General features: G+C 42.4%; 1 protein-coding gene across 1 annotated transcript; it reads left to right on the forward strand.

Moving 5' to 3' along the window:
• Positions 1 to 101: 101 nt before the first annotated feature.
• On the forward strand, positions 102 to 17987 carry LOC128742837 (uncharacterized). Its single transcript, XM_053839354.1, has 9 exons — positions 102 to 237; positions 341 to 658; positions 767 to 1897; positions 14784 to 15059; positions 15122 to 15325; positions 15402 to 15560; positions 15624 to 15899; positions 15957 to 16127; positions 16187 to 17987. The coding sequence occupies exons 2-9, from the start codon at positions 361 to 363 to the stop codon at positions 17284 to 17286; spliced, it is 3615 nt and encodes a 1204-aa protein (XP_053695329.1). The 5' UTR covers positions 102 to 237; positions 341 to 360; the 3' UTR covers positions 17287 to 17987.
• The last annotated feature ends 6945 nt before the right edge of the window (positions 17988 to 24932 follow it).

The following is a 24932-nucleotide window of genomic DNA, read 5'->3' on the forward strand; positions in this document are numbered from 1 at the left end:
CCAGATGGCAGCACCATACCTTTTCGTTCACGGATTCCCACCTCTTACATACAATCTATCAATCTTTTCTCAATTTTTCATATCTTCTGTCAAACACGCTTGCGTGCGGCTGTACCGTGTATCAACGTTGGACATTTTGTCTCGTTTTTCAAGAAAAATTGTTAAATTTCACCAAGTGGAAAGCTGCTGCAATTCGGCATAAAAAATTTAGCTAGCGGCATTTGTTTCTCAATGAAGGTAAATCGCATGATAAGTTTAAAATGAAGTTTGCTTGACCCATCATGGATGCCTGATTATACCATTGCCCTTTGTACAAACGCCATTAAATTCTCTTCCCCAGTGAGCCTTTGACGCTAAAAAATGGACCGAGATCTTTTGATTTATGTGGAAAATATATCACCCAGCAGCAACGAGGAGTCGCTGGTAAATTATCTGCAAAAATGGGCTTCAACAGTAGAGGTTTACTTTTTGAGGGAAAAGCAGTGCACCAAGCGGTCATTAGCCGGTTTCATCCGTGTCACCAACGAGGCCGATCTCCAAAAGGTGCTTGATAGAAATCAGCAAAACTATCGCGGAAAGCGACTGTTCATGTTGCGCACCGATCAACCGCAGTTTTTCCAAGCCGATCAAACGATTATTGTCAGAAACATTAATGCAAGTGAGTATCAAGTCAAATTTTTTTTCTATCTTTAGCTCACTAAAATTTAGCATATATAATTTTAATGTTTGGAGATACTGCTCTTTTAACCAGAATTTACGTTTGCAGAAATTTCGGAAGAAAATTTATGTGAGCACTTTGAGGAATGCGGAGCAATAACTCATGTACAAGTTCGAACCGACGATTTTGCATACATTGGATTTCAAGATAAGACAGGGGCAAAATATGCAATGGCAAAGAATAATATGCCTTTGAAAAATACCAATTTAAAAATCCAATTGCTGACTCGGAATGTTGAAATTATGATTGTTAATCTTGACACGTTGCAAAAGAATATGCATCAACTGTACCGGCAGCTGTGTATGCCTATCCAACCGAAACCTGTTGTAAGTCAACAACAGGCAGATAACGCACAACAAGAGCCTCGGCAGGTAGAACAAAAAACACAGCAGCAAGAAGAACAACCCCAACAGCAACAGCAAAATTATTCACAGCAAAATCAACAAAGACAACAACATCAAAATAGACAACCACAACAGCAAAACAAACAACATCAACAACAGCAGCAAAATCGTCCGCCTCAACAACACCAGCAACAGCAAAGTCGTCCTCAACAACAACATCAGCAACAGCAAAATCGCCCGCAGCAACAACAGCAACAGCAAAATCGCCCGCAGCAACAACAACAGCAACAGCAAAATCGCCCGCAGCAACAACAACAGCAACAGCAGAATCGCCCGCAGCAACAACATCAGCAGCAGCAGCAGCACCAAAACCGACAACCACAACAGCAAAACAAGCAACATCAACAGCAGCAAAATGGACATCAACAATCGAATCAACCAAGAGTAAATGTATGGCAGTCAAATGTGCTCAATCAAGCACCATTGCCGCAGAGAGTTCGCCAACAACAACAGGAACCGCCGAAATCCGAAGCTCAACCACATCCAGTCGCGTCATCTGCGCTGCCTGTCAACGGTTCTAACGGCAGCAAACCTAACGAAGAGCCAGACGTTATCGTATTAGATCCTTCGCTGCCAGAGACGGCTGATGCTGACGCTCCGGCCATTGCTGACGAAGCAGATTCGGATGTTCAATTTGTGACAGGCCACGATCCGGACTTGCCGCCAATTCCGTCTGAATATCAACCAAAACCGGACGATGTTATGCGCCCTGTAAAAGCGTCGGAGATTATGATGATCGACAATGAAGTGAAGGACGAAGCCGATCGACGTGCGGGTAAGTTTTGGAGGTTTTTCTTAGATTGCCTTAAGCTTTTAGATTGACAGGTTTTTACTGTCAGGACAGGACATTTACTGTTTCTAGTGAAAGAAACTCTACGGTTTTTTATAAATGTTTCGTTGGGATCAATCAGGTCTATTACATGTTGTTCCAAAATAACTTATTGTAATCTGGAGCTGTGGGGACTTTTTTATTTCAAAGCCGTAGTTTACTTCGACAGGTTACTGCGCAGGTAAGTATTGAAAACCTTCATCGGAACCATTTTAACGGAGAACTACGTTTTTGTTTTCTATGTTGGGGTGCACTTTAGAAGTACGAAAAATGAACATGTAACGAAAAGTGTTTACGTTTGGAACTCTTATAACTTATTTCAATGGATTCAAAAATTAAAGCTGGGGTGGTTCAAGTAGTCGTCTACATTTAACTCGATCTTAGGGTACCGCCAGAGTGCAAGCGACATGCGACGCGACGCGACATTTCTTGCTGTAGTTATACGCGCAGCCCTTTTTCGCCCGAAGCAGGACTGTGCATTTGGCAACATGAGAGCGAAGTCGTGTCGCGTCGCTGTCGCGTTTACCCTGTACGGGGCCTTAGGCTAGTCGTCGACCTCCAGTTTCTAGTCGTCGCAAAAGACGCAAATCACTTTCGACCTGGTCGAGCCATCTTGTACCGCCGGTGGGGTTGTTGAAGAGAATCATCCTTACGACATGTTCGGCCCACCGTAGCCTGGGAATCTCTCCAAGCGGTGCCTGTAGCTCGTGATTCATACGCTTCAGTCACTCTCCGTTTTCAGTTTGTACTCCGTCAAATATCGTCCGCAGTACCTTCCGCTGGAACACGGCAAGGGCGCGTATGTCCTCCGTGAGCAGCGTCACGGATTCAGGTCCATAAAGAACTACCGGTCCAATGAGGGTTTTGTACACTGTCATCTTCGTACGGAGATGTATGATTCTTGATCGTAGCGTTTTGCGAAGGGCAAAGTAGGTCCGATTTCCCGCTTGAATGTGCCGCTGGATCTCCTTGTCTGTTGTTATCCGCGGTTACTAGCGGTCACGTTCCGCCTCTCTGCAACTTCGCCTCAATGGCGAATGGTGTTCATCGAAGAACTGGTTTCATCTATCTACCACCCCGCATTCATTTAAGATTTCATCCCTTCCCTCGTCCCTACCGCATGTCAGATTTCGTGTGCAACGCTTACGTCACAGAACAGAAGTGGAAGTTAAAATCAAAACTCGTAACTCTAACCTTTTACAGATACTAGCGAACCTGGCGGTGGAAAGTGGCTTTTTACACGGAAAATTTACTATACTGTTTTCCCAATTTAGACTAGCTGACCCAAAGCAAAGTTGCCAGAACTATTCTATGGAATTCCTGTACGGAAATGGCAAAAAGGTGTTAATAATCTTTATGCTCACGCGACCAAACCAACAAAAACTCAATCATGCATGTATCAATTTAGTTATATAGAAGTGAAGAATTTTCTAGGAATCTCAAAAACAGTGCATTGGTAACAATAATTTACATTCGTCTAACATAAAACTTCACTTTTCGGGCGAGAAACAGATGACGCCGCTACAAAAGTTAAGTTTGCTGCTGCGGAAATATCGTATTAATCGTTTTTTACACGCACACTAGCCGCGCACTAGCATAAAAGTGATCCAGTGATCCAGATGTGTTGGCTTCATCTATTTTGTTCGAAAACGTCAAAGTTGCCACCGTGTGATTAAAACTAGCATAGGTGTTTTTTCATCTCTCAAACATGCTAATGTAGTTGCCGCTAACCGCAGGTGATCAATAATAAAAATCAAAATCTATACCTACGCGACTTTTGATTTTACTCCTATTTTATACGTTACACCGGTTACGCATGTCGTTGGAAGTTTAGCATAGAGATTGCTGACAAGAATATTACGCACACATCGCCGCGTATACGTATACGCGATTTGTTTGCATCTAGAGTTTTTTTTCATTGCAAAGTGTTTCCCGATGCATACAAACCACCAATACAGTCGCACATCAACAATTCTTATATTGCAAATTGCATTAAAAACGTGAAATGCAAAAATCTTGTAAACAGTTTGCAAGTAAAATTCCAGCGGCGAGCTGTCAAATATTTATGTCAACTTATTGCGAGTGTCAATCCCAATAAATTGACATATGTAATTGACAGCTCGTTGCGGGGCTTTTACTTGTAACATGTCTGCAAGTTTCTTGCATTTCACGTTTTTGATGCAATTCGCAATATAAAATTTGTTTAAGATCACAAGCCGCATGTTGATTTCGATTCTCGTCTCGATGATACATTTTGAAAATTCATAACACTTTTCTTTCTGGCATCCTTGCCAACTCGTCTAAATGCTCCAGTCTCGCCACTAGGGACTGGTGAGGCTGTCAAATTCTACATATTTTCCGTATAGCATTTATCAGTTTTGGTTTTGCTCCCACTTGCTGGTTGGAAGTATTAAACAGGAAGCAATTAAACAGTGTATTTTTATTACAATTTTACTATTATTAGCTGTTGTCTCTGTTATGAAATTCAACTAGTCGAACCAACTGAATCTGTCAGTTCGCTCAGTGAAACCAAAACAAAAACAAAAGTTGGGTATTTTAATCCCCCTGTGTCTAGTCTAATCTGCCTGGACAGTGGGTAAAGTGATGAAATATGTAGTTATGAATTCTTTTTTTTTTTTACGATATTCCTAATTTAAAAAGTTTTTGTATAGTTATCTCCTGTAAGTTATTTCAATTTATTGCTTCTTATAAATTCAAACGATTTGCTCCCGTTGTACAATGCATGTCGTTTGACTCCCCAATTAATTTGTATTATCGGTCCATCTAAACGAAAGCATCATCAAAAAGGACCCAAATTTTGAGCTTGCTCTTTTTCATCCATTTTCAATCCGAACTTCGTTTTCCTTGCCTCGCTTGAAAGGTATGACCCAAAACTGACACCCAAGGTAAATTTCGGAGTATTTTGTACTAATGGCCGCTTCTGCGTCGGCTCCGGAACATCAACCACCTGTCTCCGGGGACATTTTTGTATTTTGAGATAATTCATTTTGCGGCACATCAAATCACATCGGCTTAAAAAGGCTTAGCAAAATAACACTAATGGAACTTCCCGGTGCTTGGGCAGACAGACAGACTTCGCAGCCGGTTATTAGAGTACAGGATAATTACGGGGCTAGTGCAACGATCCTACTGACTCTATAGCAGCACCTCCTAGCCGAGATTCGAATATACGACGACTGGCTTGTTAGGTTAGCATATTACCCCGAAGCTAACTGGGTGGATTATGATTCAGCACATATGGGATTATTCGGGACAAAAATGTGTAATACCTTAGAAGCTATGATATCAGATATGCCTTCAACACATAAGATGGTTTTTATTCCAATGGTGATGGTTGCTTCTAAAACGCATTATTAGTTTGATATATGTATTGTAGTTTTCAGTGCCATAGGATTTTGTTTTAAACCGCCCCAATATAACCAGAACTACCCCGTTAACCGGTTCATTATAAGTTAAATCGCTTATATACCCTAAAATCATCAATTGAACCCAAACCCGGTTACTGAAGTGGCTATTTGGTTCCAAAATGTCTCCATTGTACTTCCATCAATGTCTTTTGATCAAAGCGATATGATTTGATGTGCCTCATGATGCATTATCCCAAAATCCAAAGAATTCCCCTGAACCAGGTACCGGATGTTCCAGATCCGATAGTGATGTGGTCATTTGCTTTCAAAATGTCTTTATTATACTTTCAATAGTCTCATTTTATCAAGATGATGTGATTTGATGTGCCGAAAGATGAATTATCCTAAAATTTAAACAATGTGTCGCGAATCAGGTACCAGATGTTTTTCCGGTGAAGTGGCCATGTTGGTCCAAAATATCTTCATTACTTCTATTAGTCTTATTTCATCAAGCTGATGTGATTAGAGGTTTGCGGTACATCAATTGATGCTTGCGGCAATGAATTATTTCAAAATACAAAACGAAATACGAATTAAAATGAGAATGAGAGCAATCTCAAATCTTTTTTCTAATGCATTGAAGGTTAAGCGGTTATACTTTACACAGTTGAGAGGACTAAACCTTTTAACTGATTAAAGTGGAAATTTGTATACATGTTACGGTAACAGACCAAAAAAAAAAAAAGAAAAATAATTTTACTCTTCGATTAATCTCTAGAAAATATTTCCAGAAAACTTGTATTAAATCAACAAACGAAAATATAACTTGTTTAAAAGTTTCAAGTGGATCGGTGTAGGTTTTTTCGAGAAATCATGCTCATCGACTTTGGAAATACAGTTTTGAGAAATTCGCTTTCGCAACGTAGCGCTCTGACACGTAACAATCAGCCAAAAAACTATTCGGACGGCAGCGCACAAATTTTTCTCTTGAGACATGAACTGATCGCCAATCGCTGTTTTATCGAATGCTGATGTTTTTTGATATGCGACACGACATACTTTACTGATGCTGAAATGTCCCTTTATGGGAACCGGTTCCGGATTCATAGTGTCCCCCCGGATCCGGACCGTGCGCGCCATGGCTCGTAACTGCGGCAAAGTAACTTATATGTCCACAGTCGATGATACATTTACAAAAATCAACAGATTTCAAACAAATTTTAAATATTTGGCAACTATCTAAAAAAGCCATGTCGCGGTCCCCCAAAGAACTCCGTTATAACTCCGGGGCCATAAGACATATGGGCATTATCTATAGACATTATGAAAATAGAAAAGATCTTAGAGGGGTTAATATGTTATCACAGAACAGAAATGGAAGTAAAAATCCAAACACGTACATGCTACAGATTTCTACAGATACTAGCGAACCTGGCGGTAGCGAGTCACTTTTTTCCACAAAAACACACGAACGTATACGAATGCACACAAAAGCATGTGAAAGCTGCTATGCGATTGGCAGCGAGCGTTCTGCTTATATTGCTGTTATTCGCTTCTATACGAAAACCTTCCCAAAGAAAAATAAAAACAAAAAAGACTTTTACCGCTTTTGTTTTTGCTTAGGTCCAATCTAGGTTCGCTCTAGTTCCAATCGAACGGCTGTCAAAACGTTTGTTTTTTCACTCAGGTTGGTTCGCTCTGGGTTGCACTTTTTAGACGACGGGTTTACACTGAGTTTTTTCAGAGTTTGAACCTCGCAATAAGCAATGCACTGACAACCCGAAAACGTTTGTTTATGCTCGCGAAAATGTTGGTTTATTTAGTAGTCGGTTGCAATAAACCCAGGTTAAAAAAAACAAAAACGCTATTTGTTACCAGTTTTGATCGCCGAATCGTTCGGACTTCCACTTCTGTTCTGTGATGTTATTCTTGTTGACTTATTCGGCGAGAAAAAGTTTATTTCAGTTTCGCTTAAGGTTCTTCAGATAGTCGAATTTACACTTAGTTCTATCCAAAAATATATAAACTTGTTACCTTAGAGCTTTCCATAAAATTTATTGCGGTCGAAGCCATTGAATCTAAATTGGTTTGTGTAAAAAGCCAACGCCAAGGGTTTATACCGTCTTTAGGCATTACCCTTCTTTATCGACAGACTTCGCAGCCGGCTGTTAGAATACAGGAAAATTACGGGGCCAGTGCAACGATCCTACTGACTCTAACTAGCAAGCCCCACCTAAACTCAAAATGTTCTGCACATAACTAATAGTAAATTTCCATATTGCTGATTGCAAGGAAAATTGTACCCTCCAAAGTGCGAAATCGCTCATAAAAGTGCGATCCTGCATTAAATCGTTTTGGTATCTTCGGCGCACTTTTTCGTTACATTCCAAGCAATAAGTGCACCTAAGAGACCGAAACGATTTAAGCCAAAATAGCACTTTTAAGAGCGATTGCGCACTTATTGATTAGACAATCTTCCTTGCAATCAACAATATGAAATTCCATATGATTATCATGAGCCACATATAAACATAATCCTTCCAGAAATACACATAAAAATTAGACGCGTATGAATAGTATGTGCTAATTTATCGCTTGCACATAAATGATAACTGTTTGGCACATAAAAGTTTTCTCAGTGTAGCCGAGATTCGGACGGCTTGTTAGACCAGCATCGTACCTCGACGCTAACTAGGCGGTGCTAACTGGTTTGTGTATGTGACATAAAATTGGTTTGTGTGTGTGACGCCTATGCTTGTATATGCATATGTACATGCGTGCATACATATTTACGTAAACATAATGATAAATATATTTTGTTCTTGTCGAATTGAGTCGAATGACAGTCGCCATTATGGCTCGAAGAAGCTGATGGATATATAAATGCATATCCAGCTTTTTACATGCCATAATGGCGGACGGCGTTCGTAATATTTGGATAGCATTTTTGACATTTCCTAAATACATGGCACGTTTTCTTTCCGCACGTTCCGTTAATTTTAACGTGAACGTGCGCAAAGAAAACGTGCGATGTAATTACGAAATGTCAAAAATACTGTCCAAATATTACGAACACTAACACAGATTATACGGTTCACCAATACGGCTCGTAAAAAGCTAGATAAAATTATTTAAAAATATCCTTCTTTACGGAGAAAATGCTCACTTATGTTAAACAAATAATATTTCATTCAGATTTTCAGGTTTATATACCCACGAACGATAGGATGCTTCTTGAAAACTGCTATCCAAAATAACAGCATACTCTGTGAAAAAAAATCAATCAATCCTGCATAGAACAATACTAACGTGACTAGTAGGCCCTATTGTGATAATAGATACGATATTTTGATAAAATCATACATTTTCCATTTTGGACTTATGGCCAACATTTTGCATCAAATACTCCTATGTGCGAAGTAAAGCTGAAATATTTAGACGAGTTGAGGAATTTCGTTTAGACGAGATTTTGAATGACAAGTGCACTCAAAACAAAAACTCGTCAAAGTTCTTACTTATTGGTAGAGTTTTAGACCAGAGCGTAGATGCCAGGTTTTGCTCGAACGATTGTTCGAACTTCCACTTCTGTTCTGTGCTTACGTGCTTGGTTCACCTTCTTGTAAAACTTGCGCGTGTCCTTAGCTCGGAAAAGTCGTTCTAATTCTTCACAACCTCCACCTTTTGGCGCTTTTTACTCCTCAGGATCATGGTCCACTGGTCGTCGGTATTTCGCCAAGTTCTTCCTAGCAGCAATGGTCAGATAATTTTTCCAATCATTTTTTCTCGCTCGCTGAGCGTATTCGGCCGCAACCGTCTTGGCAGATTGCGGGTTATCTAGCTGCCTGATGTTCAGCCTAGAAGAATGGCTTTGACATGCCTGGTGTACGATTGACAGTTTTAAGTGCATATATATTGCTACTAGGTGATGATCAGAGTCAATATCCGCACCCCATAGAGAACGTATTTAACGTATGATGTTAGAGAAGAACCGGGCATCTATGAGAAAGTGGTCAATCTGGTTTATTGTATGCTGGACAGGTGATCTTCAAGTGGCCTTGTGGGTATCTTTGCGTGGAAAAAAAGTGTTTCTGATCAGGCCTCGAAAAGCTGCGCAGTTTATACATCCTTGGCTGTTGTCGTTTGTGTCGATGTGCAGGCCGTGGGGTCACCGGTCTATACATTTTTTCCCTACCGACCTGGGCATTCATATCCCCGATGACGATCTTGACGTCCCATGGCGTACAGCTACCGTCTATTGCCTTCAGCCTGGCTAGAATGCTTCTCATCATCAGGTCGGCTTACGTGCAGTTAGTGCACGTTTATGATGCTGTAATTGAAGACACGGCCTCAATAGACGCTTCAATCCTGAATATCCTCAATAGACACATTCTGCTTCCAATCTGCTACGCGATTCTGCATTCTGCCCAACACTGCAAAGCCCGTTCCCTGTTCGTTGGTAGTGCCACCGCTCTGGTAAAATTGAGCCTTTTCACCACGGATTTTCCAAACCCTTTTCCTTTGCGACAGATTTTCTACAGAGCTACGATGCCAAGTTTACGGGTTTCCAGCTGTTTGAGCAGCTGTCTCCTTCCTTGTTGGTATACGTCCTTAGTTTTCACTGGGGTTGGTTACCCGATTTCCGCTAAGGTTGTTCGTATTTTGGCTGCTACCATGAGGTAGGCATAGAAGTTGCTGGATAAGAGGCATCATTGAGCGTTGATAAATTTTGTTATTGCTGGAAGATGCTGGTAATCACTGCCTGTTAATATATATTGATCTGGTTTCGTTCCTAAAATGCAATATGCAAAGCCGTGTCCGGAAGTATCTTCCGTGGCAGTCAGCGAAATTTCGGCGCATGAACTCCGTACTCTCCAGGCCTGAAAGGTATCCCGGCTACGCTGCTCAAGAAGTGCATTTTTGAGACTTCCGTTTCGTTCCCTGCTACTTCCGGAGTTGCACAAGGCAGTCATCTGGGTCCGCTGGTGTTTGTGTTAATATTTTAACAATGTAATACATTGGCTAGAATCCACACGTTTAGCTTTTGCAGAAGATTTAAGACTGTTTTCTTACTTACTTACTAAATTGACTTAATGTCTTACGACAAGGCCTGCGCAGTATAATTTCTCTATTTCGGTGCATGGCAGCTGGTCTCCAGTTCCGCGAGCACCCAGTGCTCGCCAGATCTCGCTCCACCTGGTTTTGCCACCTCGCTCGCTGTGCCCCTCATCGTTTTGTTCCAACTGTATTCGATGCCAAAACCTTTTTTGCAGTTTTTTAGTTTTCCGAAATTCTAGCAATATGTCCTGCCTCACGTATTCGACCAGCTTTAACCACGTTCTGAATACTGGGCTCGCCGTAGAGACGCGCACTCCACTCCACCAAAGATGGTTCTTAGCACCCACCGTCCGAAAACTCCGTAGGTCCTCTTCTAGCAGTGTCCACATTTCGTGACCGTAGAGGACAACCGGTCTAATCAGTGTTTTGTACGGGGGCTCAGATTATCCCACCGGAAGTGTTTGTGGAGTCCGTCGTAGGTCCGACTTTCGCTGATAATACGCCTTTTAATCTCACGGCTGGTATTGTTGTCCTCTGTTGCCACTGAGCCAAGGTATACAAACTCGTCGACTACCTCAAACTCATCCCCGTAGATTACCACGGTACTGCCCGAGCAGGCCCTGTTGCGCTCGGTCCCGATCGCCAGGGTCCCGATCGTGCTCCGCATTTCGATCGCCGCTCGTCTTATAACACCTTCAAGCGCAATGTTGAATAGCAGGCAGGAAATACCATCTCCTTGTCGAAGTCCCCTGCGAGATTCGAATGGGTCCGAGATTCTCACACAGCACTGGATCCCATCCATCGTAGCCATGATAAGTCTAGTAAGCTTACCCGATAAGCCGTTTTCGTCCAAAAGTTTCCACAGTTTTTGTCGGTTTACGCTATCATATGCGGCTTTGAAACCAATGAACAGGTGATGCGTGTAGACTCAGAATTCGCGGCACTTCTGGATGATATGCCGCAGGGTGAAGATTTGGTTCGTTAACCCCGTCTTTCCACTCCTCCGGTAGTCATTCCGTATCCCAAGTCTTGACGATCAGTTGATGCAGACAACCGGCCAACTTGTTCGGGCCCATTTTAATAAGTTCCGCTCCAATGCCATCCTTTCCTGCTGCTTCGTTGTTCCCTTATCGGTGGGGGTGGCACATCTTCGTTGCTTGCTACACCAATGTGGTCACTTCCTCCGTTATCATGGTCATCCGCCTGCACGCCATTCAGGTGTTCATCGTAGTGCTGCTTCCACTTTTCGATCACCGCACGGTCGTCAATCAAGATACCTCCAACTTTATCTCTGCACATTTCGGCCCGCGGCACAAAGCCTTTGCGACATCCGTTGAGGCTCTGATAGAACTTCCGTGTGTCGTGAAAGCGGTACAGCTGTTCGAGTTCTTCGCACTCCTTCTCCTCTTGGTGGCGCATCTTCTCCTTGAAGGGCCGGGTTTGCTGCCTCCGCTTCTGTTTGTATCGCTCCACATTCTGACGGGTGGCTCTACGCAACATTTGTACCCACGTTCTTGTCAGCCAATATCTGCTGGCACTCTTCGTCAAACTATTTGTGGCGTCGATTCGGTGCCACACGGCCTAGGACGTTCTCCGCTAAGCTGTTAATGGCTGTTTTCACGACAATTCAACAGTTCTCAAGAGGGGCTTCATCCAGCTCACCCTCTTCCGGTTGCTTCAGTCGCGCTAGATTATACCGAGGCGGGCGCCGGTATCGCATGTTGTTCACAACAGATAGTTTTTGTCGTATCCTTACCATCACTAGGTAGTGATCCGAATCAATGTTAGCGCTCGGATAGGTTCGATAATGTCTGAAAAGTGCCGACAATCTATCAGAACGTGGTCGATTTGTAATTCCGTCTGGTTGGATGATCTCCAGGTGTACCGATGGTAGAGGTTATGCTGGAAGAAGGTACTACGTATGGCCATGTTCTTGGAGGCGGTGAAGTCAACAAGTCTTAGACCTTTTTCGTTCGTTTCGGGGGAGCGCTGAACCGTCCAATCACCGGTTTGAATTCCTCGTTCTGACCAACCTGAGCATTACAGTCTCCGATGCTAATTTTGACATTATGTCTTGGGCAGCGGTCGTATTCACGCTCCAACTGTGCGTAGAATTCGTCTTTGTCATCATCGGTACTTCCGAGGTGAGGGCTGTGCACGATCACCCGCTTCTGCATCTCGCCCATCACTATAAACGCTGTGCCTAGCTCGTGTGTACGTACGTACCATCGTTCCTTTCCAGCATACCTCCTGCAGCACTACGATGTCGAACTTGCGGCTCTTCACTTCTTTAGAAAGCACGTGGGTGCTTCCGAGGAAATTTAGAGACCGACAGTTCCATGTTCCTACTTTCCAATCGTGAGTCCGTTTTCGTCGCCTGGGTCTTTGCCGATTGTTCCGATTCCGATTAGAGTTAATATTATTACTGACGGAGTCCATTGCTTTGATTTTTTTAGTGGTTCAGGCTTGCAAAGACCGCAACCAACCCCACAGTATTGCCAGAAGGCCAACGTAGCTCCTCCCCTGTCAGCATACGACCTTGGTTACCCGATCTCCACCGAGGTTGCTCGTATCCTGGCTGGTACCATAAGGAGGTAGGGGTAGGAGTTGCTGGGTAAGAGGCTGTGGACCACTGTGGGGTCTATTTTATGCCCAGTGCACAAGGCACCAATGCAAGGTTGGTAATAACAATAAATGAAATGAAATGATTATGAAAGTTTTTCGGGAAATTCAAAGTGCCACTAAAGGAATACGAGCATCTGCTTTGCAATTGCAAACCTTTTGCTTAAGGGGGCATAGTACTTTTTCAACTTAAAAAAATCGAAATTTTTTTTAATGATTATTTCGAAAGATTAACATTTTGACCATATGTGTTTCAAGTCATTTCAATGAAATCCAAAAATTGACAAAGTTACAGCTATTTGTACCGCGTATGTCTGGAGCGATTACACGGCGAATAAAAAGTTCAACGTCGTTTTTCTCGAAACCAGGTTTTGAAAGTCGGTACCATAAATATCTCAAGAACGGCTCAAGCAATTCTCATGATTCTTTTTTTGTTTTAAAGCCAACAAAATTATCTAGTGTTTGACCCATCCTTTTTTTGATATTACTATTTTTGTATTTTTTAGAAATGTTTAAAGTCAATTTTTTCGACTAAAAACCTTACTTTTATGTTTGAATGTCCGCCATTTTGTTATGCGTTCAAATTTTAAAAAAAGGATGGGTCAAACACGAGATAATTTAATATACTTTCATGTCGTTTTGGAATTTTGCAATTCGGATAAGACCCCCAGCGCCAATCCATGGTACCGCAAATCATGTTTTTTTCGAACGATCATATTCAAGGAGCCGTAGGGGAGAGGGGAAGGGGTTCACATATGCAAACAAAATTGTAAATATTAGTATAAAGTGCAATGTTTGGAATGCAAAAAACCCGAATCGATTCGCTTTTCGCGTTATCGAGAATAAAATATTTGAAATTAGGCAAAAAATATGGTGTAAAAAGTACTATGCCCCCTTAACTTCTCCGGAAGTTTCTTACTCTCCATACTAGTTATGAAGTTTAAATTTCAAGAAGATTATTGATTTTATTACCTGTGAGTTCCGAATTTGGGCATTAGGCTTTGCAACTGTCTAGCGCAACTCCATCAATGGGTGTGAGCGGTCCACAAACTGTGAACAGTAATCGGAGTCTACAACAAACGACGATCATTAAGACTGCTGAGCAGCCTCGGAGCGCAGTCCTTTAATGAGCGTCGAAGAAATGAACACAGATGCTCCAAGTAGCAAAGCAATTGTGCATGTGCCTGCACTTAACGCAACTCTTCGATATTTTTTTAATCTACTGAACAGAAAGCGGATCATGAGGAAGACGGTGTGGGGTGGCACATTGTCCTGGTGAAGTTTCCAATCGCTTCCGTTGTTAGCCCGGATGCGACTTAAACGATAGCCTGAGTTTAAAAGTGCTCTCACAGGTTGATGGCTGTTCAGTGCGTCGCTGACTTCACAGCTTTGTGCCTCCTGTCTTAACGTTCTAAAATAAACAACCATCCATAAGCAGAGACATTTTTTGTTATAGCAAAAGTGTCACACCAAACTTAATTGCAGGCCTTTGCTGTAGTAAACACTGGTATTACGAAGACGAAAATGAGATCTGTCGAAAAAACCCTGTCTTTACTCTTTGGATCGAATAGAGTCCAAATAGTAATAGTTCCTTGGAATCCCTTACGGGTTGAGAAGTGTCAGCAGGTTTGTCTTTATACGCTTCTCATAACGACGTTTGGTTCTTCAATGTTTCTTGAAATAAGTGCAGTGAAAGCAATTCAATTGACCTTTGAAAGCTCTCTCGGTGTTTGCCAAAACCTTTTCAAACCTTTTTTAAATAAAACCAAACTTTTCATTTTTTCCAGTGTGGGTGAACAATATCCCGGCGGAAACGCGCCGCATCGAGTTGATCGAATACTTCGAACAATTCGGAAGCGTCCTCAATTGCAAGGTTAAACCCTCGACCTGCTGTTTCTTTACAAAGTGGGCCAAGGTAACTTTTATTAGTGAGCAAGTTGCGGAGAAGGCTGCCGAATATTTCCTACATCCATACCGGGAGCGTTATCTGTTTGTTCTACCTTGCAAAAAATGCGTAGAGGAAAATCCGGATCGGACTTTCGTTATTGATTATTTATCGAAGTGTAAGTTCGAGCGCTAATGTGTTTGAGCAGAATCTAATCTAATTTTTTTTGTATAACATTAGACACAACGTACGAAGAAGTCGCCGCTGCGTTCAAACACGTTGGCGAAGTAAATTATTTAGTGCGCTTGTATGGTAATTCCTTCAAGTCACGTATATTTTTTGCTAATGACGTCAACCCGGAAGAAGTCTTGGCAGTGAAGTCGGTTAATGGATTGCCTATCAATGTGGAACGGTTCACTAAGGGAATGGCACTTAAAAATCCAAGTAAGTATCAAGTACAACTGCCCACCCGCTACAGTAACTGAGGTTCATATGCCATACATTAAAAATTGCATTGCAGAGGGTAAATTGAAAGAGCTCATAGCATCAAGGGAGAAAAAGGACGACGAAAAGTTAGCTCGGCTAGAGAGAATTAACGAGATAAATCAGGCCGAGTTGTCGGCTCCGTGCATCCCAAGATTATATACAAACAATGATCCCGTAAAACATCCTGTCGAAGGTAAATGATGTGCAAAATGAGACCTCAAAACACCTACCTAACTTTTCGATTGTCTCATTGCAGTCATCATTGAGAATGTAGCTAAAGGAACTAGCAACAAGCAAATCTATGGACTGTTTAAAACCATTGGCCAACCGATCTCGATTCGGCGCGAACCCGAGCCGTACGACCGAAGAGTGGAGCGAATTTTCGTTGGATTCCCTACACTATCGAAGGCTTTGAAGGCTGCGGAGTTATCGCCGGAGACAACATTGAAAGGACACAATTTGTTTATTTACACAGCCTGGACCACCGCCACGAAATCGCAAAATAATACGTTGCTTTTGAAGTTAGCTGAAAGTAAGTTTTCGTCTTGTTTGGAATTTAAAACAAGATAATAATTTTGTACCTTTGTAGCGGTAACCATTCAAGCGATCTATAATGAAATGTCGCGTTTTGGTCGGGTTCGTTACGTTCAGATGGACGGTGATAAGCAAGCTACCGTTGTATTCTTTGGGTTAGACAGTAAACCGGTGGAAAGCGCTCGGTCAGCCACCACAATCGGTAACGTGAAAATTCTCAGCAAAGGTAGTACATATAGGTTATAGTAGAGTGTTTGGTGGTTAACGATTCGAAAATCTTTCTAGTTCGTTTAAATGGTCCAAGCACGGCCATAAAATCCGATGGGCCCATCGTTATTGACGATGAGGTGGAAATAGTTGCAGTTGAGCCGGCAGACACGTCCGCTGGCGCCAAACCAGTATCGAATGTACCTTCAAATGATGATTGGGATATGGAGGAGCAAACGAACAAAGAACGGCTGTCAAAGCAGCAACAGAAACAGCAGCCAAGGGGATCTCAGAATCCTCGTCAGAAATTCAGAAATCCCTTCAGTGAGCAGCAGCAGCAGAGGCAATCACGCCGAGACGGACCATACCAGCAGCAACAACAACAACAGCAGCAGCAGCAGGGAAATCCTTGGAACAATCAGAATTTCAGAATGGATGATTCACCAAGACGTCAGTTTGATCGCAACGATCAAGGTCCGTGGCAGAATCAAAGAAGGCAAGACGATCAATTTGATCGCTTCAATCAGGAGCGCAACATGAATCAATTCGAAAGAGGAGGATTGAGGCCACTGATGGACGATGGCGACTTTAATCGGGGTGCGATGCAATTCGATAACCCACCATTGGATCGTTTCGATCAACGGCAATATCCGAATCAATTCAGTCCACCACGGCACCGCTCACCGTTTGAACAAAACTTCCGTAACTGGAATGAAGGAACTCGGGGAAGAGAATCTCCCTTGAACATCCCGCCGAACATTTCCGACGACGATATAGATTCCTATATAATGCAAAAACAGTTAGCTATCGAGCGCCGGTTGGAACAGTTGGATAAGCAGTTGACGACATCGGGCGATTCAAGACGGTCGCGCAATTCGGACGACGTGCGACGACGACGTGATGAGGTCGTTTTCGGCGATAATGGTGATGTGCACTACGTTCCCAATCCGGCAGCAAGATTCCGTGACGGTCGGCGAAACGCAAATCGCAACCGTCAGAACGGAAGAGGCCGCGCCGTGCCGATGGCCAGCCGCCGGACACACGATCCGTTCGATGACATCGAGCAGATCAACGTTCCAGCGGGTTTCGATGATCGTCCGCCGTCGCCGAAAAGAAGTCGCAACTACCAGGGGGAGGACGACTTCGATGCCGAGCGGTTCAACGCAGCATGGTGTTGAAATGGGTGATGTGCTTTTGGGTAAAATTTTTAAATGTTCTGCACTCATCTTTGGGAACTACATGCTTAATACTCTACCCTAGAGTATTGACTTTTATCCAATGAATGATTTAATCTACAGATATGATGTAATGCGTATTAAATGAATAAAATTTAGACCACAATTAACGCGAAGTAAGGTTTTGTGACAAGTCTTTTTTGTTTGTTTGCTTTTCGGTGGTTTGGTTTACTTGCATAAATTGCGGTGGTAATTACAAGTTAAAATTCATTCTATGCACAGTACAGTACACCCGATTCCAGTTTTTATTTACGGTCATGCTTCGGTAATTCTCACGCTTCTGTGCTTATTACCGGAAAAAAAATCTACAACAATAGGAATGTCCAATTTAACGGTAGGCATAAAATTATTTCCTCGTAATAACTAGTATACAGGTCATGTTGTGGGGCAACGAGTAAAATGGATAGTCCAAAAAAAGTCTAAACCTATCAGAAATTTACGTCGACATAAAGCGACGCAGCTGTTTGGGCCTATATACGATGACATCCCAGCTCGTGGAACCGCCAATCGCTGCGCTATCATACAGAACAATCCACCGCCCATTTCAGCAATGTTGTAACCAAGCGGGCAAAAATAGATCGTGTTACCACGAGCAACTGATGGTGGCATCCATCAAAGTAGCCGCGCCTGCGGTGACAAGTAAGAAAATATGAAAAACGTTTTCATTCCTGTTTCACCCTCCAAACCATCAAATCAAGTTCATTATTCAATAAAGATAGTAGTCCTAGTCAGTCTAGGTATTTTAATTTTTCCGCAAGTGTTTCGGATCTGATAATTTGGCGACGGGAGTTGAAGAATCCACCTACACCGCCTTGAAACCTGGATGATCGGCAAAATAGATCCACCTGCGGAACGAATATCGTTGGCATCCAACATCCGCGAGTTTAACGACGACAACCCTTAGAATGGATATTTTTTCCTGACGGACGGGGCAGCTAAGGTCCGTCTCCTACTACGAAGTCTCAGTGTAACAGTGCACAAATATGTAAATTTCGTTTTGCCAACGTATCCCCGGAAATTTTCTTTCGAGGATACCGTGAAGAAGTTGAAGCGGCTCTTCAGAATGAGGACCACCTTCACCCCTGTTCTTTATTTCGAACGAAAGTGGATAGTATTCTTTATTCCGCCAGCATAATCAAATGGGTAAAGCAATTCGTTCGAAACAAGTCATTTATCAACGAATGTCAACGCAGTATTGGAACAATGCAGTATTTGGAACATGACACCGCCCTGGTAAAAAAGAAATCATCAACTGATGCGGTCTGTGTCATCAAGCAGAAGAAGCAGGTATAGTTAATCCATCTGTTCCACAATTGGTCTTGCCAGCGTTGCTGATATTGTTCAGGGTTTTGCGTGAGAAAAAAAGAAAGAAAAGTATTTTTGCTTTTGTCAACACTCACGCGTTGACAGTTCGGCATGAGATTTCCTGTAAGTGCGAGCAGCCATACGAAATCTCTTTCAACGCTGGCAAGGCCAATAACTAGCAGTCAAGCGTTTCAAAGATACCATGCTTGCAGTGCGGTGGCATGCACTTCATTCATGAATGTCCTTTTGCGAGCCACACCTGTAAATCCTGCAACAAAGTTGGACACAAGGAAGGTTACTGCAACTGCAACTCTGTGAAGCCCAACATTAGAGGAAACAAAAACCGGAAGAAGTCCACTGTGAACGGAGTTTTTGCAGCCAATCAGGTAAGCAGCGACCGCAGAAAATTCCTGAATGTCATCATCGGCGGAGTAAAAATTCGGCTGCAGTTCTACACAGCATCCGACATAACCGTAATTGCAAGACAGAGCAGGGACAGGGAGTAACTCGGATCACCGAAGCCGCAACCAACCACCAATCAAGCGAAAATGGCCTCCTCCAAACCCTTGCGTCTCATCGGAGAACTGATGATCTGTTCCATCACTCTGGGACGGAAGAGTCAAGGACGGCAGGTACGTTTATTTTACATTCAACCTCCGATTGAGCAGTACAAGCCGACATTTCCAAGCGTGTTCAAAGAGTCACTCGGCCTATGCAAGAATACGAAAGTCAAGCTGTTCCTCAAGCAAGACGCACGTCTCGTATTCCACCCAAAACATCTGCAACGAAGGTTCATTGGGAATTGAGTTGGGAATTGGAAATCACACTTGTCGATTTTTCTCAATAGGCCGCTCCTATCGTTACTGTTAGGAAGCCAAACGGAAAAGTAGACTGTTCTGGAGCCAAACAATTACCCGTTGCCGGTTCTGAATCTGCACCAAGCACAACGGTTGCAAGTTTTTCAGCATCATCGAAGCATCTGTTAACAATCAACACTCATCGAGAACTATCGCTTTGGCACCAGGTGTAAAGTCTGATGAACGGCATGATACCTGACCTCGACGGTGTAGAATCACTCCCCAGTTTTAGTTCCTTCCTGGGTGCTGTCACTTGGACGTTCGTACGACAAATGCATCAGCTTCGACATTCACTAGATGCACTCGTGGAAAAGGATGTCCAGTTCCACTGCCTCAACGAATGCCAGCAGTCATTTGAAAAGATCCAGCAAATTGAATACAATCAGAACCTGCTGTTCACACACCATGACCCGAATCTGGAAATCAGAATCGCGGCAGACGCATCGAAAACTTAATTGTGCACTCGCTTTACATCGGTTTCCGGGATGGTTCCAAGAAAGCAATCGTACATGCTTTCCATTCGCTGACCCAATTCAAAGTAGGATACAGTCAAGTAGAGGCTTAGCGCTAGTGTTATTTGATGCAGTTAGAGGAAGACATCGAAGTTCCACTGAAATGAAGCTATGAATGAATGAATGATATGGACTAAAAAGCTACGGTCAAGTGTCCAGTACTAAAGCTAGTGATCCAGTACAACCAGCGAGGATAACCTTCCTCGGCATGCAGCATCAAAGATGATTCAGTATGACTTTTCAGTCCTCTTGATAAGATGCCTGATGATGTCGGATCGGTTGGAGATTCCAACCAACTTTCGTCATCGTGTTTTAAAGCAGCCCCTTCGAATTCATTTGACTGCAGCACTTCAGCGAAACAAAATTCGAAAAAGTAGCGTAAAAGGCAATTGCAGAGCTAATTATTATCTACATTACTGTTGAATAAAGTATAGTTCTATCTTTTGTATTTACGGCGCTATGGGGCTGCTACCCTGTTTATAGTTCAAAGAGCGCTCATTTTGGCTACCAACGGGGTACTGAGCAGAAAACCAAGAATGAAGCCTCGAACCAGTTGACCGCGATCCTGAGGAGTAAAAAGCGCCAAAAGAAGGGTAGAGGTCGTGAAGAATTGTAACAGCTATTCCGAGCTAATGACTAGCCCAATTTTTATGAGAAGGTAAATTAAACTCGTAAGGGCTACTCCAACAAAACTGCTGGGAAGGGCCACCTACCAGGAGACCTTTATAAACATGGCCGAGAAACGCTGACGACGGGTGTACACTCGGTCACTCCGATGATTTGGGAAGAGAAGCTACCGGGGGAATGGATGAAAGGAGTGGTTTGTCCCATCTATAAAAAGAATTATCAGCTCGACTACTGCAACTATCGCGGCCTAACGCCTACAATGTATGTACTCTTCTAGATTCTATTACGCCAGCTTTCGTGGGCAATTACCAGGCAGGCTTCATACTCGCACAAATACGGATCAGATTTTTACCATCCGACAGATCTTGCAAAAATGTAAGGAGTACAACGAGCCACGCTCCACTCGAGGCGCGGCAAGGGTTGAGACCAAGGTGCCGGGATATACTGTATGCAGTTCAACATCGCTCTTAAGGGGGGGGGGGAGGATCCGGGGAGCGAGCATCGAATCGAGAGGCACGATTTCCACCAATGGTAGCCTATTCCTAGGTTTTGCAGATGACTGATTTCTTTGCGACTGCGGAGACAATCTACGCCAGACTGAAAGCGGAGTCTAGGAGGTTTGGGCTAAAAATAAATGCGACAAAATAGATGAAAGAAAGGGGCACAAAGGAGACAAACGCGTGCCTCCTACGGACGGTAACGGTTGACGGTGACGAACTTGAAGTGGTAGATGAGTTCGTGTATTTGGGATCACTGATGACCGTGGACAACAACACTAGTAAGGAGTTCTAACACGGCACATTCAAGCAGGAAATCGGGCCTATTTTGCCCTTTACAAAATGGCACGATTAAGAAGCATATGCGTCCGTACGAAGTTGACGATGTACAAAAACCTTATTAGACCAATAGTGCTTGGAGAGATTTCCATCGAACATCTGGCGAAAGTCTGTAGACTAAGGGTAGGTGCAACGAAAACAGTTTTTTTTAACAACCCCACCGTCACTCGAAACAGGGGGGCTCAACGTGTAAGTTGGCTCAACCAAGTCGAAAGTGAATTGCACTTACCATCATGGTCCTTGTTTCAGTGTGTGCAAGCCAAATGTGTAGGACGATGTTTTCTAAAGGATTTTCTTTTATGTGTAATGTCAGTTCGTCATTGATCATACTATAACTCAATTGATGCTTTAACTCGTGATGGACAAAATATTCTCAATAAAATAACTAGTACGCTTTAGTTTAGTACTTTTATTTTTTACGTATACACATATATACGTTGTTTTGAAATATTCCTCTGACATTTGTACAATTTGGCTTGGAATACTCACCTTTTTTTGCACTCACCTTCAAAAATTTGTCAATGACCGCAATTTCTGTACGATAAAGCGTACGTCACACATCAGCACTCCATGCTCTCAAATTGTCAGTTAAAATTCACATTACATTCCAATGTTTTCGTAGCCATCGGACTATGTTAACCATTTCTTATATCATCCAATTTAACCGAATTCCTTGAGCTGAAAAGAAATATCAGTTTAGTTAGGTATAATCATTTCTAGAAAATGTAATCTTGCAAACCTGCAATGTAATCGTGGAAAAACCTCCATTTGAACCGTCGATTTAATGATCAATTTATTTGTTGAATTAGTTCATTTGCCGAAATTTTAATGACTTCCAGAAACGCATCGAGAAAAAATAAGTTACTAAGAATTTTTTTTCTGTGACTTCTGGAATCGTAGTATTTAGCAGCTTGGAACTCGTCTCGATTGATACTCAGTTCTGAGCTCCTCGCCGTCAATTGGTTAAGCACCTCGACACTCGCAAGTCAGCTTCAACGGTCGAGCCATTTAGTCCTCTGTTCCTGGTGCCGATTCCTCGAAGAGAACAGATTTCCCTGCACAATCGTCCGGCATCCGTACGACTTTCGATTTTCGCGTCGGTTGTAGTGAGAATCTCTTCAAGTAGTGCCTGCTGATCATCAGGCGTGTAGACTAATCAAAGGCCCTATCTATTAGTTTGTTTTTTTTTTCTTTCTAAATACTTTATAGGATAGTTTTAGCAGCTGCCGCTACTATTTCGTGGATGTCACGATTTTCACCAACACTTACCAGAAACATCAGTCGGCTATGCTTACACCAGGCACTCACTTTAAGGCTTTTTTTCGCTGCGCCAACAGTGGGCAGGTCGATTTTATAGTTTTTGCCTGAATTTGGCAAAGATTTTCACAAATATTATTTTAAATGTAATTTTTTGACATTCATTGAACAGTATTTCGCTGTTTGTGCCAATAATGAATTTTTGTAGAGTTGATTTATAAAACCACATATCAATGAACAATCGCACTTTTCACTAGAACTTTTGCAGAAGGATGTGTTTAACGAAGTTATGATCGCACGATAATCATTAAAATTATATAAACAACAAGCATTACTATATAGGTACTAACCTATATAGTGATTTCAGTTGACGTTTCGAAGATATATATTTCTTCTTTATCCAAGCATAACGTTATAATATATATTTTCTTAGTCAAGTGAATTGTGTAAAGTTGTTGTAGTAAAGTCAGTAAAGTTGTTGAAACGTGACACCTGTAACCTTCCACGCACATCAGTATCGGATTGAGCAATTTTTCACTTAAATTGTCATGTAATAACCATGTGCCACACAATTAATAGACATCTCTTTTAACCAACTTCATGTTCCATTAGATTTTATCACTTGTAACACAGTTTGTATTACAGTGCCCTTAATGATCTGCGATCCGTTCGTGAATCTTAACAAAAATAAAATGATCACAACGTCATCTCTAGACATTTGGCCACCATGAGACAAACCAAAACGCCTGGCAATAAAGAAAAAATCCCGTATTCATAGTGAAATCATTAAAGTTCGGTAAAGGAAGAGTGAACCCTTTATGAATAATTATAAATTGTTTTCGAGTGGTTTAGTAGAATTTACGACTAAACGAGAAAAGTTACTAAAAGAATCCGATTCTATTCCTGGTGGTGGTGGGTTTCTTAAAGAGAACGGTATTCACTACACAGTCGTCACACATCATTACGACGTGGCCGGCCCACCTTAGTCTCCTAACTTTTGCCAGGTGTACGATGGGAATCTCTCCAAGTAGTGCCTGTAGTTCGTGGTTCATGCACCTACGCCACTCTCTGCTATCCGTTTGTACTCCACCAAAAATAGTCCGAAACACCTTTCGTTCAAATACGGTGGGTGCAGGTATACCCTCCGTAAGCGAAGTTACTGTCTCAAGTCCGTAGAGTACTACCGGTCTGATTAGCGTTTTTAACATCGTCAGCTTTGTGCGGCGCCGTATGCTAGTTTATCGAAGCGTCTTGCGGTGAGAAAAGTAGGTTCGACTTCCAGCTTTGAATGCGTCGTTGAATCTCCTTACTGATAATATCGTCGGCTGTGACCAGAGATCCCAAATATCGACCACTTCCAGTTTATCGCCGCGAATAGTCACTGACCGTGGAAGGCGCACTTTGTTTTCTCTGGAGCCTCTTCCTAGCATATATTTGGTTTTCAACAATTTGATTTGTAACCCAATCTTTTTACATATAGGAGTGTACATAGGAGCTATCGTCGATTCGTAATCATTCATCATCACGTCATGATGTGGGATGACTTCTATCCATGTGGTTTGATTCAGATTCCTACTCCAATATTACGTCACCCTTACGATTATGATTGATTGTGATCCTCGCGTAAAATAACTGCTGTGTCTTGTGCCTATGCTGGGAAGTTGTGCAACTCCAAGCTGTTGATTGTTAACTCCGCACAAACCTAGGACACGTTGGCTTCCTTTTTACCAAATCTTCGTGAGACTTTTTCATTGTTAGCTACCTTAGGTACCGCTACATTTTCTATAAAAGAACTTTTCTGATTAACCAATCTCATACGTTTTTCCCTTCTATACCAGTGACATTGCAAAGTAGGGCAATTTTGAGTGCCCCACATTAAATTGCACCACGGAAGAAACGCTGTAGAAAATTACCTGATTAACCGATACTTTTCAAACTTTCAGACAACAAAGTATAACCCATTAGTAAGCTTTTGACATATTTGTTTAATTAACTTAACTGCACTCAAAAAGTTTTGTACAACCTAGCTGCAGCTTCATCTGCTCGGAAATCCACTTTTTCTACATGTCTTCCTCAGACTTGATCTCCTTGGGATGCTTCCGTAGTGCCTGCTTCATTATAGCCTAGTATATTTTGTTGGGCCTTAGTTCCGGTGCGTTGGAGGCATCCATGTCCTTGGGTACAAAAGTAACTCC

This window comes from Sabethes cyaneus, chromosome 1 (assembly GCF_943734655.1).
Source record: "Sabethes cyaneus chromosome 1, idSabCyanKW18_F2, whole genome shotgun sequence".
Taxonomy (NCBI): Eukaryota; Metazoa; Arthropoda; class Insecta; order Diptera; family Culicidae; genus Sabethes; species Sabethes cyaneus.

What these genes read in the sequence shown, in the direction of transcription:
- LOC128742837 (XM_053839354.1), top strand. Translation starts at nt 361, where the DNA reads ATGGACCGAGATCTTTTGATTTATGTGGAAAATATATCACCCAGCAGC. An exon ending in TGTCAGAAACATTAATGCAA is followed by an intron (nt 659 to 766) that starts GTGAGTATCAAG and finishes TTACGTTTGCAG; the next exon opens with AAATTTCGGAAGAAAATTTA. An exon ending in AATGGCACTTAAAAATCCAA is followed by an intron (nt 15,326 to 15,401) that starts GTAAGTATCAAG and finishes ATTGCATTGCAG; the next exon opens with AGGGTAAATTGAAAGAGCTC.